Here is a 16,772-nt window from a genome sequence, read left to right as displayed (position 1 = left end):
GCAGCAGCAGCAGCACTGATTTTTTTTCACCGTGTCACAAGTCTGTGTGGGTATGAACTGCTCTATCGAGCTATACCTGATGAATTACCTTTAGAGGTTTGTGTTTGTGCCTTGGAGCCACATAATTGCCTAATAATACTTTGAAGGTTAAATCCTCAGAAGTCCCTGTGTTCATCATTCCATCAGCAACCTAAATTTGTAATGAAACATTAGCTATGAGGATTTTAGTTTCAGAACTTTTCAACTAATAGTTTGATCAAGCAGACGCTTTTCTTGGGCCATCACATAGTTTCATTAATATAGAGATACAGAGATACGCCACCATCCTCAGAACTTTCCTTTTTTATTTCTACCATCTACTTCCACTGAGAGCTTTTGGGGTATGGTCAGCAGTAAGCTGCAGAGAACTCAAGATGCATTCGAGTTATTGCTAACTCCTAGTTTTTTTCAGAACTCTGTCTCCAGATTGGCTTACAACACATAAGCTGAGGGGCATAGTTTGTTCTACCCTCAGCTTGTGTTCTCTTTTCCGTTAAAAATGGGTGGTAATGTGAAACAGTGAGAACAATACTAGTTTCAGACTTTTCTTTTGGAGCTTGTTGAGCTTGGCCAGTTCCCATAATGTTTAGACATCCAACTCTCTGTTGGGAGCAACTTCCTGCTCTAGTTCTCTCTAACCTGGCTATTCTCCATTTTCACTTTTTAGTGCTATATGATCAGCTACTGGTATATTGTGAGGCCAGTTTCACATTTTTCTGTCCAGAAAAGGTGAAACAATCAGTGTGATGCTTTTGGATCAGCTGTGAAATGGTTAAGGAATTTATTTTTTATATATATGTTTACAGTATGGCTCAAGATTTCATTCCAATTTTGTAACAGATCTTTTTAGTAAGATTTTTCTATATATTCTTTACAGCTTCTTATCCACTTACAAATAATGTACAGTCTTTTGCTCAGCCCTCTTATTTGACCATGTTGTATTGATGCAGCACAATCACTGTTAATTATCTCCTTATTTTTATGGAGATTGCCTGGTTTTTAAGTACTAGCATGTCTTCTGCTCCTCTGTTTTTTGCCAAGTTTTGTTGTTCAGCACAGCTAAAACCAAATAGTAAATATATTTAGCAATGGCATAGTTTTTTAACTTTAACTTTTCAAAGAATTGTACAAATATGTAATCCCGATGAATAAATATCACTGCTGTCATCTTTTTCTATATGAATTCTTACAGTATTTAATATACTAAAACTTTTTCTAATATATTACTAAATTTAAGATTGGCAACCAAACCTGAAGTGATTAGAAAGTTGGAAATTCATAAGGCAAAACTGAATAATCCAAATTACTTTCAGTATTTTTTTTTCATAAACAACTTTTGGTCAAATGTAACTGGTATCCCTATTGATAGGAACTTAGCAATGTTTTTTGTAAATGCACTTTTTTCAACACTGAAGAAATTTCTAAAGTCAAATATGAAGAGTATAATACCCACCTACTTTCTAGTGGAAAAATTTCAGTGGATATTTTTTACATCAGATCTTGCAAAGAAAATCTCTATAAAAGTTATTTTCACATGAAAACCATTTGCAAAATTCTAATGGGAAGTGGAGTTATGTCTTTGAAAATCCCCTTTCCTCTTCCAAGAGGAATACATCTTGGAAAATCCTTCTGTTGACAGGGTTGCTGGAACAATTTGTATGGTGAAGGTGCTCAGAGCCATTGAACCAAACTGTAAACCCTGTGTATAATGGAATCCACATCAAGCCAAGGCATGTGGCAGCACCCCTAGTTCCAGCACCTATGCTTGTTGAAGGAAGGGAGTGAGAGACTGATAGAAGCTCATTTACATATTCAAGTATACTCATTCTTTTTTTGATGGAAGAAAGAGGAGAGGCAGGTATGGCTGTAGTGTAATTGGAGGACAGGATGCACAGCCTCCAACGTTTTGGGGATATACTTCACTCTGTAAGAGGAACAGGACTAAATACACAGGATGTGTGAAAGTAGTTAGCCTTGGTCTCAGGCCACACATATAAAACAGGGCAATGCACTAGCTCTTCAGCCGTGCTCAGAAAGTTGGATATTCAAGGTAGCACCTGGGTGCCAGACTCTACCAGAAAAGAAGAGTCAACAGCACTGATGCCACTCAGTGTTATCACCTGCTGCACAGGGACAGACTCTCCAGACTGCTGCCTCACTCTCCAAATTTCTCTGTGCATGTTGCTGATAAGCAGAAGGTGATTGAGGAAAATCCCTTACCAAAAGTGGCCTTTGGCCCTTCTAAAAAATAACCTCAGCTTTCATTTTAATAAAATAAAGCAAGCCTCTAGGCCAGCAGTTCTCAGACTGTGGGTCGAGACCTAAAAGTGGGTTTCGATCCCATTTTAATGGGGTCACCAGGGCCAGCATTAGACTTGCTGGAACCCAGGGCTGAAGCCTGAGTGCCACCCTCACCCAGGGCAGTGGGGCTCAGGCTTTGGCTCCCACTCCCCCACCTGGATCATGTAGTAATTTTATTGTCAGAAGGAGGTCGTGGTGCAATGAAGTTTGAGAACCGCTGCTCTAGGCTTTTTACTTATAAAGATTACCTTGAAAATGGTAACTGACAGAAACCAAAGGGGACCTTAAGATTGTCTGCGTGTATTGCCTTCTTATGTGAAATGTTTCAGTGAAGTTTGGGTCTTATTGCGAAGTATCTTGCTAAACCTCCACACAATCCTTAGGCCAGTGTGATCACAGTGAACAGACAGTAGTGCTGGAACTATGGTTGCTGGGAATGCTACCGCATCCCTGGCTTGAAGTAGTAATAACAAACATCAAATGCATGGTTTCCATCGGCAACACCCCCACTATATAAATTGTTCCAGCACCCCTGTGGACAGATGTCAGCTACAGCTGAAAACATTTCATAAGCCTTCTAAAAAATGCTAGGGTCATCTCTGTTGACATTTACTGACACTCATGCTGAGTTGTTTGCTCACTCAGGCAGCTGCTGCACGGGGAACATCTCACCTACAGTGCTGCTAAAAGCTTATGAAAGTCACTGCATGTAGTCCCTACACTCCATACCACCCCTGACCCTTGGCAGTTGCCCCAACATTGCATAGAGAGGTGAGGAGGCTGTTGGGAATCCTGCAGCTGCTGCAGTCCACCTCTCCCTTCCATTGCCTACCTCCCCATCCCCAGCTCAGAACTTGAAGAGCCGGTGCTGGTGGTTTTGGTTCTGCTCAATATATAGTTTTCAAGTATGAAAATTAGCTTATATAACTAGCATAAAATGTCACTCATGGAGCTTAACTAGACATGGCAGTTGTTGACAGACGGATTCCTTTTTAAGTTATTGTAAATCAACATAAATAAGTGCATCACTTAACGAGGCTAAAAAGTTTTGAAGGAGCCCCTGATTAAAATGACCACCCTGCACCTGTAAGCAGAGGGGTATTTGGCTGGCTGGCCAAACAAGGGAACTGTGCTTTAGGGCTTGGGGGAAGGAGGAGATAGAAAACTGCTGCAAAGGGTCAGCGAGGTCACTGACTCGTCCCCCAGGAATGAGGCATTAAAAAGGGACAGCCCTGTACCTTAACCCTCCCGTTTGCACAAAATGGATCTGCAGGCACAGTATTGTTTTGGGAGCATAGGCAAGCATCCAAGTTGCTTGAAGGTTCAAGGCTGGGCTTCAATGGTGAAGCAGTTCTCATTGGCATCCAAAGAGGGGCGTGTTATGGGATCAACTGATACAGCTGCTGTATGCTGTGTGGGCCAATCACTGGCCACCAGTTGTGGTACACCTTGGGGAAAACAATTTGGGAATGCTTAAAGAGGTGGAACTAATGCTCAGAACAAGACAGGACTTGAGGCTGGTCCTTGACATTTTTCCAGGAGTTAACATTGCATGTCAGATATTCTTCAGCGCAGAGTCTGGCAGGGAGCCATGAGGCCCCCAAGGTGGACAAGGCCAGGAAGTATGTGAACAGAGAGGTGACCAAATTCCTGGAGACCCTAGAAGGGACAGTAATTTCACATCCTGGCATAGTATATGGAGCACCAGAGTTGTTTCGGGAGGATGGGTTTCACCTCTCAGACTTAAGTGCTTTCATGTTTTTGACTGATATAAAAGAGGGCATCAGGTGAGGTCTGGGAGCCCTACAGGGCTTGGGAGGAAGCAGCCAAGCTAATGGTTTTCGCCTCCTTGTGGTGGATGTTCAGTTCAGGTACTCCATTGGAAAGGTATACAGTGACCGGATAAACGGTTTGGAAAAGCACATAAAAAGTGGTGTCAGTAAAGGAGCGAATGGGGGCTGCTTGGGGACTGCTATGATTGGTACGGCACGGAGCCAACCCCTATTATTATAGCCACGTTAACCTTCCTATGAGGACGTGGTGGATGATAATTTCCTGGCAATGGATTTGCTGGAGGGACCTGGATGGAAAAAGGGGGAGCTGGTAAAAGCCGCCTGGTTAATTATGGAATAAACATGGGGTTACCTGCACTGTACACTTCTATCTGCCAGGTAGTCCCAGACATCTGATTAAACTTATGTCAAATATCTCCTGTCTTTTTTCTGGTATAGCCTGACAATGTTGGCATCTCATGACTGCCCACGTTGAATGTTGAGTACAGAAGGAGCCAGTCACTGAACAGTAAACATATATTACTCGACTGCTTTATTCACTTTGCACCTCCCAAACTGGATGCTGAATGAGGGAGGAGGATCCTAGGGAAATAAAACGTGGTGATGCAATTAGGTAGTGTCAAAAATGCATATGCACAGGAAGATAGAGATGTGATTGTGCCTGCAGCCTTAAGCATTTTCTGATAGTTTGAGTTTCACATTGCAACTTTTACATTTTTAGCACTGTTTTAGTTTGACGTATTATCTATTGGATACAAGACAGCTATAGAAATACCAAAAAATAAAATAATTTCTGTTCGTGCATATCTAAGTAAATATTAGGTTTTGTAAGTGTAAAGTTCTTGATAGAGAGCCAGGATTTTGTTGTTGCATGCCAGAAACTTCCTTAATGACTTCAGGAAAGTCACTGGAACTAATCTGTGCTTCAGTTTCTCAGGCTGTAAAATGGGGATAATGTCTACCTTTGAAAATACCATGAGACTTGCATGAAAGACACAGCTTAGTGAAAAGTGGTGCAAGAAATAGTATGGTTTCATATGAATAAATATTTACCATTCCAGCATTTTCATAAATAATCAAATTTAATGATTTTTTTTCTCTGTGGATAGACTTAACATTTTTCCTTCTAAATTAGGTTTTCTCTCAGTGTTTACCATCATATAAAACACTTCTGTTCCATTTGTTTTTCCATGAGCCTGGATATGCCAAAAAGTCAAAAAATAGGAAGTGTTTAAGAATAAGAATGTCACATTGTATGTTTATGGCTGCTATCTCCTAATGTAGATAGTGTTTGCAGGTATTTTTTCTGTAAGAAAAATGTGAGTATTCCATATAAACTGGCAAATAAACTTAAACCCTTTTCCATAAATACTTGAATTAAAGAACACCAGATGTTGCACAGAAGCTACTGCTGCTTTGTGAACTTTATGGTATACACTTTCTAAACCCACAGGAAGCGTCTGAGGGGGAAAGTATATTAATTAAGTTCAAAAATACATTTTCCAGCTACAGAAAAATCTCCAAAGAAAATACCTTTTGATCTTCAGCAATGTGAGCAGTCTGTCCCAGCAGTCTGGGAGCAGCATGCACCGTTGTCACATGGGATCTGGATTCAGGCTTCAAGTTCTCTAGGCCAAACCAGCGTGCGAGTAAGCCAGCTGAGGCCCATTGGAGATGGAACATGTACGTCTCTTGGACCATCTCCTCTGGCCAATGTTCAGAAAATCGCAGACTGCCTGCAAAGGGAACAGTTTCCCGGCTCTCCTTGACCTGAGGAAAGATTTCTGCAATATAGGGGAATTGGGAAGAAGGGAAATTACTCGCAAGCCCAGAAAATCATCTTGTCAAACAAGAAATATGACCTAAACAGTATGGTCTTCTGCTAAGATGTTGAGTTTCCCTCACTATTTTGTAACATTTTCCTAGGGCTGGCCAGAAAATATTTGTTTCCAAAGACGTTAGAAATCTTGTTTTTATTTGGATATGGAATGAGGGGGAGAAACCCATCTAGTGTTGCCAGTAGCTTGATGTTTAGGGCACTCACCTCCAAACCAGGCACAGTAGGAACTTGAACCTGGGTCTCCCACATTCCAGGTGATAAACACTGGGCTATTAGCAGTACTGGGTTGGTGTTTCTTTCCCCCTTCTTCCCCCTCTACTCCACAAAATCCATCCTGGATCTGAGATGCCTTCTCAATCAGTTTTGCCCATTAAGAACTTTTGCAGTAAAGTGAGGACAACGTCATGAGTGATGAACAGTCTTTCTAATAACTGCCGGTTGTCTTCCAACATATGAAAAACTAGGAATTGAAAGGGTAGGAAAGGAAAGAAACACCATCCATAGTACTTTAACCCTAATTACTATAAATTCCTCCTCTTGCCTCCATGACACCCATGCTTCCCTTATCTCTTCATACAAGAGACACAAACCCCAATATCATCCTTGCCCTTCAATCTGACCACGTTACCCTGCTCTTTAAATCCTTCCAATGGCTTTCCTCTGCTCTGCTGCATCAAATTTAAACTTACCTTTGCCTTTAAGACCCTGTATAACTCTGCACCTTAACTCTTATCCACCCTTCTCTCTATCCATCTTCCCTTATCTCCTCTGCTGTGCTAACAATGCCAGCCTTGATGCCTCATTCCACCTGCTTCTCTCACAAATTCTACTCTCTGTTTCTTTATCCAAATCCACCCCTCTTTGAGCAAGTCCACAAGGTTATAGACTCATAGACTTTAGGGTCAGAAGGGACCAATATGATCATCTAGTCTGACCTCCTGCACAAAGCAGGCCACAGAACCCTACCCATCCACTTCTATAACAAACCCCTAACCTATGTCCGACTTATTGAAGTCTTCAAATTGTGGTTTGAAGACCTCAAGCTGCAGAGGATCCACCAGCAAGTGACCCATGCCCCATGCTGCAGAGGAAGGGAAAAAACCTCCAGGGCCTCTGCCAATCTGCCCCGGAGGAAAATTCCTTCCCGACCCCAAATATGGCGATCAGCTAAACCCTGAGCATGTGGGCAAGACTCACCAGCCAGCACTCAGGAAAGAATTCTCTGCAGTAACTCAGATCCCATCCCATCACAGAACACTGGGCATACTTATCTGCTGATAATCAAAGATCAGTTGCCAAAATTAAGCTATCCCATCATACCATCCCTTCCATAAACTTATCAAGCTTAGTCTTAAAGCCAGATATGTCTTTTGCCCCCACTACTCCCCTTGGAAGACTGTTCCAGAACTTCACTCCTCTAATGGTTAGAAACCTTTGTCTAATTTCAAGTCTAAACTTCCTAGTGTCCAGTTTATACCCATTTGTTCTTGTGCCTACATTGGTACTAAGCTTAAATAATTCCTCTCCCTCCCTAATATTAATCCCTCTGATATATTTATAAAGAGCAAGCCTATCCCTCCTCAGCCTTCTTTTGGTTAGGCTAAACAAGCCAAGCTCTTTGAGTCTCCTTTCATAAGGCAGGTTTTCCATTCCTCGGATCATCCTAGTAGCCCATCTCTGAACCTGTTCCAGTTTGAATTCATCCTTCTTAAACATGGGACACCAGAACTGCACACAGTATTCCAGATGAGGTCTCACCAGTGCCTTATATAACGGTACTAACACCTCCTTATCTTTGCTGGAAATACCTCAGCTGATGCATCCTAAAACTGCATTAGCTTTTTTAATGGCCATATCACATTGGCGGCTCATAGTCATCCTGTGATCAACCAATACTCCAAGGTCCTTCTCTTCTGTCGCTTCCAAATGATGTGTCCCCAATGTATACCTAAAATTCTTATTATTAATCCCTAAGTGCATGACCTAGCACTTTTCACTATTAAATTTCATCCTATTACTATTACTCCAGTTTACTAGGTCATCCAGATCTTCCTGTATGATATCTCGGTCCTTCTCTGTGTTAGCAATACCCCCCAGTTTTGTGTCATCCGCAAACTTTATTAGCACATTCCCGCTTTTTGTGCCAAGGTCAGTAATAAAAAGGTTAAATAAGATTGGTCCCAAAACTGATCCTTGAGGAACTCCACTAGTAACCTCCTTCCAGCCTGACAGTTCACCCTTCAGTACTACCCGTTGGAGTCTCCCCTTTAACCAGTTCCTTATCCACCTTTCAATTTTCATATTGATCCCCATCTTTTCCAATTTAACTAATAATTCCCCATTTGGAACCGTGTCAAATGCCTTACTGAAATCGAGGTAAATTAGATCTACTGCATTTCCTTTGTCTAAATAATCTGTCACCTTCTCAAAGAAGGAGAACAGGTTGGTTTGGCATGATCTATCTTTAGTAAAACCATGTTGTAACTTGTCCCAATTACCATTGACCTCAATGTACTCAATGTACTTTCTCCTTCAAATTTTTTTCCAAAACCTTGCTACCTTCTTCGTGTTCAGATACTTCCTAAAAGTTGACTTCTACTGTGACTCCTACAGGAAGTCAGGTGGTTGCCTATTACTGTTTATCCACAGCCTTGTTATAACCTCTATTTAAAAAACACAAGTGTGTTGTATTTTTCAAACTGTGTTGCTAAAATGTGGCCATTTGCTACTTTGACTACCTTATTTACATATGTACGCTTCTCCTCTACCCCTTCGTCTGTTTGCCTTTTAGACTGAAAAGTTCTTGGAGACAAGGAGCGATGTTGTCTCATGTTTGGAAAGCACCTGCTACATTGTGAGCCCTATTGGAAATAATAGTAATGACTTCAAAATTTAGTCTCTAGAGCTCTATCAAAAAAGGAAGATGAACAATATTATCTGACTTAACAGTAATTACCCCTCCAGCCAAGAGGAGGTGGCCTTGTGTATACAGTCCTCTTCAGCCTTTTTTTGAATTATTGTAGACCAATATAGCAAATATGCAGTGAATGAAAAATTGTAGTATGTTATTCAAGCCTGGAAGATGTGCAGACAATCTATTCTTAAACAGAAACATCAACAATATCACTCATATTTAACAATAGGGCAATTGCAATGGTGCATATTTGTGATGTTCTTATCAATAGCTCCATAGTCAAATTCTTCCATGCTCCTTGGGATGATGTGAGATTTTAATTTAAGACAAATGTGTGGTGAGCAGGCCTGGTAACATTTAAACTTGTATTGTCTTGGGGTTTGGTTTGTTTTTTAGTGGGATGGGAGGTCCATAATCTGTCACTAGTGTATCTTGTAGTATGGATCAGGCAAATCTACACAACCACCTTATCACCATATAACATTTCTTACTTATTTTTTTATTTTTTGTATACAGCCAAATTCCACTGCAGCTGACAGAGCGACTGCTAGACTAGCAGCACACCCACTGTTAAAGACAAAAATTGCTGATATTAAAGGTATGAAATAGACAATCTCATCTTGTTGAAATTCCTGTATTTGTTTATGCACGTTATCTTGTTCTACCCCTTAAAAATGGTGTTTTGGAAGAGGTAATATAATTACACTCTGTCTCAAATAAGGATACTTGCCTTAGCCGCACAGATGAATTTTAAAGGTTTTACAATTATATTCTGAAAACTGAGGCTCCCTTTATTCTGTAAGGGTCTGAATTTTTAATAGAGAGAAAATATAAATATATAGTGTCAATAATGAATTGACTTATTATAGCCTGAATATGTTGGTCACTTTTGATTAATATTAAATTGCTTCCATATTTGTCTCTGCTTTTTAACCCACAGTAATAGTATTTGCTATTCTGGAAATTTCCACTACATGCATCCGACGAAGTGGATATTCACCCACAAAAGCTCATGCTCCAATACGTCTGTTAGTCTGTAAGGTGCCACAGGACTCTTTGCTGCTGTTGCAGATCCAGACTAACACGGCTACCCCTCTGATACTTGACAGTATTTGCTATTAGGTGTATGCACTGTTTGCTAATAGCTGTATGTACTGTTACACACTTGTATTACCAAATTTAAGCCAGCTAGCCGAGATGAAGTCACAGACCTAAAATAGTTTTGTAATATTAACTACTAAGCTGGTTAATAGGTGTAAAACACTCAATTGCATAGCAGCTAGCAGAGAGAGGGATTATATTATTCATAAAATCCAGAAGCCTCTGCTAAATTGGTGATGAATCATATTTAGGGCAGCACCTATATTAACTCTGTAAAGACACTATATTGGAGATATTTAAGGCTGAGGTTTTCAAAGTATCCTAAGGCAGTTTGCACTGTTTCCAGTATGGACATAGCGTGCTTTTCACCGCAGCTCTGACATACCCTACACGCCACCTCTAGTGGTATACAGTCTAGACGTAGGCTAAAAGAAGGTTGAGGCATGTTGGTTGTGCTTGCTGTTGGGCAGAAAGCAGATATGGAAAATTCCAGGCCAAAGGGTGAATGTTCCAGAAAAAATTAGCCTGTGAAAAAAGGTTATGGTGGAAATAACCTTAGCTAATGACATTCACTGCTAGGTGCCTATAATTATACGTGTGTATGTATAACGTGTGTGCAGTTTTTCCATACTCAAAATATCACCTGACATTAACTTGAATCAATGAAAATCATCGGATGTTGAGTTCACTACATGCAATAGGAGCCCTCACTCAGTTCTGATTTCCCCACTCTTCCTCTTTGACATTACTTCAAACCATTTCAGCCCCTACTTTTACTTGCTGAATGGTCTAGTGAAGGCACCAAAAATATCTCATACTTGTTCAGCATAGTGAATCTAACTTGCAAACTTAGTGTCATGGCCACTTGAACATTGTTTTAACTAGTGTATGTACTGTATGATGCTGCAATAACTGTATTTGCTATTATTTTTGTAGCTGCAGTAAAAGCCTTTAAGGATGCAAGACAGAAGCCACCTAAAACTCAATCTTCATATGATCATAAATCAGAAGAACAGCTTTCTCAAAAGCCTAAATTGAGGCAACATTCTAATAGCAATGTAGATAACCAGACACATACACTGGTTCTAAAACAGCAAGAAGCTAAAACCAAGATGAATGTGAAAACAGCTACTAACATAGAAAATAAACAAATCTGTGAGAGCGAATGTGAGCAGAAATCTTCAGAGACTGAAATAACAGATTTTCCGGGCGATTTGTCATTGCAAACTTCAGAAGAACATTCCATAGTTCAGGATCAAACAGAAATGACAATTGACTGGCCAAAAAGAAGAAAAATTACAAGTGCGAACAGGTTCAGGATAACGAACAAATCAAAGAGTGATGTTAGTGATATGGAAGAATTTGATAACAAAGAGTATTTTGATGACAGCACGGAAGAGAGGTTTTATAACCAGTCATCCAATTCTGAAGATAGTATTAGCGATGATGATTTCTTCATCGGCAAAGTAAAGAAAAAGAAGAAGAAAGTGGCAAATAGTGACCTTTCTTCAGCAAAGGAAAAGAAAAAACTAAACAAAACAAAGGACTCAAAGTTTATGACGATGCAGGATGTCATCACAGAAGGAAGTAAACCAAGTGCAAAAGCAATGAAGTTGGAATCAGTATTTTGCAATTCTCTGTCCAGATCTGATCAGAAATCCAAAAATATGAAGAGGTATTCTTTTCCATTTCTGTTATAGAAATTATAGAGTAATTGTAATATTTCCATCAACTGAGCAGAATTTCAGCCAATCACTGCTCAGAGTATTTGGATTGGCTTTTTGTATCCAGTCACATTATTCCTTGACCATTATGCATTTTTCAAATTCTTCCCTGCTCAGGAAAGTTATTTGTGTCAGTATCAATAGAAAGTCCTAAAAAGATGCTCACAGCAATGTTAACTGCTCCTGACCTTCATAAAAGCTGACCTCAAAAGTTCAAGATGAGCCAATAACCAAAATCACAGTTATATACAAAAATATAAATTGTATATAGTTCTTGCATTGGTTTCACGTCACAGTTTCACTTCATTGTTAATCAATAGCAAAAGCTGTTTATTGCTACCATACCCTAGTGCCATGTAGATTATCCAGCAAGTATGGTGGAATTGGCCATTTTTTCCAACATATCTTCTATTGTTGTTCTTTTCTTGAAAGATCTTTAATATTATTTTCTTGTTTTTTAGAAATGTTAACTATCAGACTTCCAAAAACAGAAGAACAGGTAAGTGTTCATGGTACTGCTGCTCCATTTGAATTCCTTAAAATGCCAAAGTAAAACCTGTCAAGCTACACTTATCCCTATAGGACTAATCACAGTGAGGTATTCTGGTTTGTTTCATATTTCAGTTTAGGACTTGTCTGCATGAAAACAATTAGTTTGCGGCAAACTGAAGTGGGAATCTACCCCCCTACTAACTTGTGTGGACCTTCTTAACATACATTAACAATATGTTAATGTGGTTTGGTTTAGTTCCATTTCAGAGAGGACTAGAACAAAGAATGTTATCAAACCGTAAATGTGCATCGTCAAGGTCTACATAGATAGTTAATCTGCAGCAGGGTAGATTCCCACCCTTACCACGAACTAAATGTTCATGTAGACAAGCCCTTAGTGACGTTTATTCAGATATTTCTGTTTAAGTCGTCAAGGGATTGCACTTGCCCTTTAGCTTGTAGAAACGGTTTGATGTTATATGTTTCCATGATTTGAAATAGTTATCAAAAGCAAAAATCCTACAGGTCTGTACTCTGCCACCTTTCCCTACGTTAATATCTTACTCCATGAAACTACTCATGGAAAAAGGTACAACCTGAGTGTGAGTAAAAGTGACGGAATACAACCCTTAATCTCATCAAGTGGTTCATCCCAGCAAATTATTTTAGCCACTTGAACGTTTTACCCAGTTTATGGCTCATTCTGCTCTTTTAAAGATTAGGATTTTTTTTGCTACATCAAAGAAATTATGTGTCGATCTCATATTGAAAGCGCTACTCTAAAATCAGATGTCCAGTGACCCATCTGTCATCAGTATACTGTACAATAAAATCAGAGATTGTGATGACTCTTATGCAGGGTAATAAATCCACACAAATTTTCAATTGAAACCCCAGAGCCTTCTGCCATCTTAATCATATCATCTTGAGCATATTTGCTGTTCATGAACTGGCAGTTTGCTGATTTGTGAGAAGAAGGATAATCTTCCTTCCTCCTTAGCAATCTTTCTGGATATTTTAAAAAAAAAAGTATAAAGTATAATCATGTGTTCATATATGTATCTTATGCGTGTCTCATTAGGAATGGATATTGGAGATTATATGGTATGTCTCACTTATTATATATTGGCTTAGTTATATTGGCTGCCAGTAAATACTTACCCTTATTTTAAGGTATTTATAGTATGTATTACCTGGTTTTGTATATGTTCATGACATAGTTGCATTTAATGTTTTTTATTGTATTTTATGCACAGCTTTTCCAAAAAATGAACTGCGGGTAAAGAGAGCACACATTGCTAAAGCTGCAGGTATAAAGTATGAAAATAAAAAAGAGCATTTAGAGCAATCGCTTCATCCTTCGTGGGAAGCAAGCAAGAAGCGTCGGGAACAAATATCTCAAATTACAGCATTCCAGGGGAAGAAGATTAAATTTGATGATGATTAAATTTTTTTAATGTAAATTCATATTGTTAAAGAAGATTCTTATAGTTCCCCTCTAGTTCGGTATCTACTTTTGAGCTGTAACAACTTGTGTTTTGACTGGACCTTTGTGACCCAGGTGTTATAGATTGATAAGAGAATATTTATCTTCTTGATTGAGATGATACTTGCAAAATTGTTTGGAAACTAAACCTTTTACAGTATTTGAGAACTCGTGCCTTTTTCAAATCATATTTACATGTTTTTATAAACGAAATAGTATCCTAATCTTGAGAAATCGGTGATATAGTCTTTTAAGGTTTTTTGGCAAGGAAAAAGCTATTCCAGATTTGTTTATAATGAAGATTGAGTAAATGAAACAATTTGTGCTATATTAGTTGACTAATGGGGATGTCACACAGTGTATGATTAAGAGTTCAGTTCTATAGTGCCACCACCTGCGAAACCCACAATGAAGTCAGGAGGGGGTTTATGGAGCTATTTTGTGCTCTGTAATAGCTGGGAGTTTTGACTTGCTTTTCTTTCCTTTGTGGGTTTTTGCATTATGTAAGGTATACCCCAGAGAACTATTTAAGGACTTCAGTATCAGAAGAGATGGGAAGGATAAGTGCTCCTAGCTAAGAAAACGTAATTAAAATAGTTCATTAAGCTGTACATTTAAAATATCAAAATATTTACTTTTGTCTTAGCTAGAAGTTCAGAACTCTGTTAGCTCTGAAGACATTTGCTAAATTCCATAAATGCATGAAGCAAGCAGAAATGCAGATCAGTAGTGTGTATGGCAAACTCTAAATAGCAATAAAAACTTGCCATCTAAAAAATGTTCATCTTTCTTGATTAATCAACAATTTTGATAACTAAAGTACACAGTTGTGAGCATTCCTGTACTGAAAGGAAAATTCAGTGTGCTCCACTCAAATTAAATTGCATGTAGTCAGAGAATATGATCCCATCCTCCTGATTCCTAACTACTAGAATCAGTAAGAAGAGTATAAATCTAAAAAGTATTAAATGCTATCGATTTGTTTGCCAAAGATCTTGGGACCGGGGGGGGGGGTTATCCCTAACTGTTGGAAGGGCATTTGACTGTACTGGATGGAGCTATCAGTTTAGTGTTCTGAAGTTCCTGGGATCATTATATGAAACAGTGGTGTGTGTGTGTAGATGTGTGGGGGTGGGGATTTTATACCCGATCGTAAGAGTTCAAGACATCTTCAATAGCAATAGTCTCTTGTAAAAGTAATCTTATACTAGGTAAGCAGCCAATGGCTATACATAGGAACTACGTACATTGTATTCTGAACTTGTGTTTATCTTCAAGGAAAATCATGTTTTGAAGAAAAAGTCATCCTCTTGGAAGCAATATCTAGAATACTGTTTTACATATTCTAGACAAGAAACTTTTTTAAAGGCTTAGTACTAATCCAAACAAATATATGATGTTCAGTAAAGAGCAGAAAACTTTTTCTCTTTTTGTTAGCTGTAATCCTTTTATAAAAAATTTCTTCACAGACAGCTAATCTTTTCTGGGTAGGTGAAAGTTTCCAATTTCGAGAAGTGACTGATATCCATGGTCAAATAATTTAAAAAACAAACAAACTTGTAAACTTAAAAACATAAGAAAAATGTAGATCATGTACAATATATTGCTAGTTTTTAAAAGTTTGTGTCCTGAAGTCTCTCTTTACATATCCTTAGAGTGCCAGGACCGTTTAGTTTTTCTTGGCAGTTAAGGATGCAGGAAGAGACTTTGTTATAGCTATGATTTATAACTTAAGTGTACTCCTGGGGGTATCTGAAACACCAGAGCCTCCTTTTTTGCAAAATCACGTTTTAATTCTTCACGAGCTTCACAGGAAGGCCGTGATCAGAGAAATCCAACCATTATTCCACATTCTGATGCTCAGTTGTTGTACCTTTTGAGGGATGGAGAGGAAGGGTAATCTGAGAGTAATAGATCCTCTTTTACTGCCTTCCATATGTCTTATGGGTTATTGCTACTTAGGTTGGGCTTAGAGGCCATACCCATGCCAGGTCCCCAGTGTTCTAGGCACTGTACTATAGAGAGCTTTATTTTATTGTATTTGTGCACGAGAACAACTCTTTTGAACTGAGGAGCCTAGTGAATTTTATCTGAAGTTTAACACTGAGTTCACAGGAGTTTCTGTTAGAAAATAACATACAAAGTAAGTATACATCTTGCTGAAGTGATTTGTATCTTTCTGTGTTATTCTGTGGTAAACCTATGGCCAAACGAACCCAAATGTGTGTAAGGGCCTACATATATCTCTGGTTTTAATAATGATTAGTATACTGAAAAGGCATTTCTTTGGGTGTGAACATTAGATGACTGGCAACTCCTGACAAGGTGTTACAAGCTGCACAGTTCAAACTAAAATCTATGTTTTTAGTACTGTGCACAGAAGAGATCCTCTGTCTCAATACATGTTATCTGACAATTGCTAAACTGCAATTCAGGTTGTAAATATGTATCAATAGCTGAAAGTGAAAATATCTTAATAGATAGCACAATTCTTTAAAAAAAAATTGATAGAAAATCAGGAAACTTAGTTACTTAAAAAAATATGGAAATGCTGATATTGCTATCCCCATTTTAAAGATTTGAAAACTGAGACCGATATAGTAAATTATGTTGGCTATGATATTTAGTTACGGAATTAGATATGGTATCAGGAGAATTAAGGCCTGATCCAAAGCCCATTCCAGTCACTGGGAGTCTTTCCTGTGACTTAAATGAGCTTTGGATCAGACCTATAGGTTCTAACTCTAGATCTGTCATTGACTTACTCTTTGTCAGGCAAATCACTGAAACTGAAGTTGAGGTCCAGTGTGGGCAGGTGGCATGTGCACTGTGTTTTGATGCATATATGGAACCAGGAGGAGTGCCTTTTCCAATAAATAATTCTGAGTATGCTTCCTAGTCTTATCCAGACTGGGTACTTGAAGTCACATGAAGTGTTCGACAGACACACAGTATTGTGTTTTGGGCTCGAGGCATGCAGTCGGCAAGAGGCCATGCCTATATTGGTATTAAATTGGTTTGCAATATCTAACTGAAATGTATTAGAGTGTGTTGTGTTTACCACCCGAAGTGGAAAAAGCCC

The 16,772-nt window shown here is 38.9% G+C and overlaps 1 protein-coding gene across 4 annotated transcripts in view; it reads left to right on the top strand.

The window, feature by feature from the left end:
* The window catches only part of SRFBP1 (serum response factor binding protein 1), a 132,560-nt gene extending 118,563 nt beyond the window's left edge, over positions 1 to 13,997 (top strand). For all 4 annotated transcript variants that reach the window (XM_030566761.1, XM_030566763.1, XM_030566762.1 and 1 more), the window contains 4 exons: positions 9,404 to 9,485; positions 10,925 to 11,663; positions 12,174 to 12,211; positions 13,461 to 13,997. In XM_030566761.1, coding sequence (XP_030422621.1) covers positions 9,404 to 9,485; positions 10,925 to 11,663; positions 12,174 to 12,211; positions 13,461 to 13,651 — 1,050 coding nt within the window. In that variant the 3' untranslated portion in view covers positions 13,652 to 13,997. The remainder of the gene's footprint in view (positions 1 to 9,403; positions 9,486 to 10,924; positions 11,664 to 12,173; positions 12,212 to 13,460) is intronic.
* Positions 13,998 to 16,772: the final 2,775 nt, after the last annotated feature.

The sequence above is a fragment of the Gopherus evgoodei genome, chromosome 6 (assembly GCF_007399415.2).
Source record: "Gopherus evgoodei ecotype Sinaloan lineage chromosome 6, rGopEvg1_v1.p, whole genome shotgun sequence".
Taxonomy (NCBI): domain Eukaryota; kingdom Metazoa; phylum Chordata; order Testudines; family Testudinidae; genus Gopherus; species Gopherus evgoodei.
The sequence above is the reverse complement of the archived record's forward strand: the minus strand, read 5'-3'. Positions and strand labels throughout refer to the sequence as shown.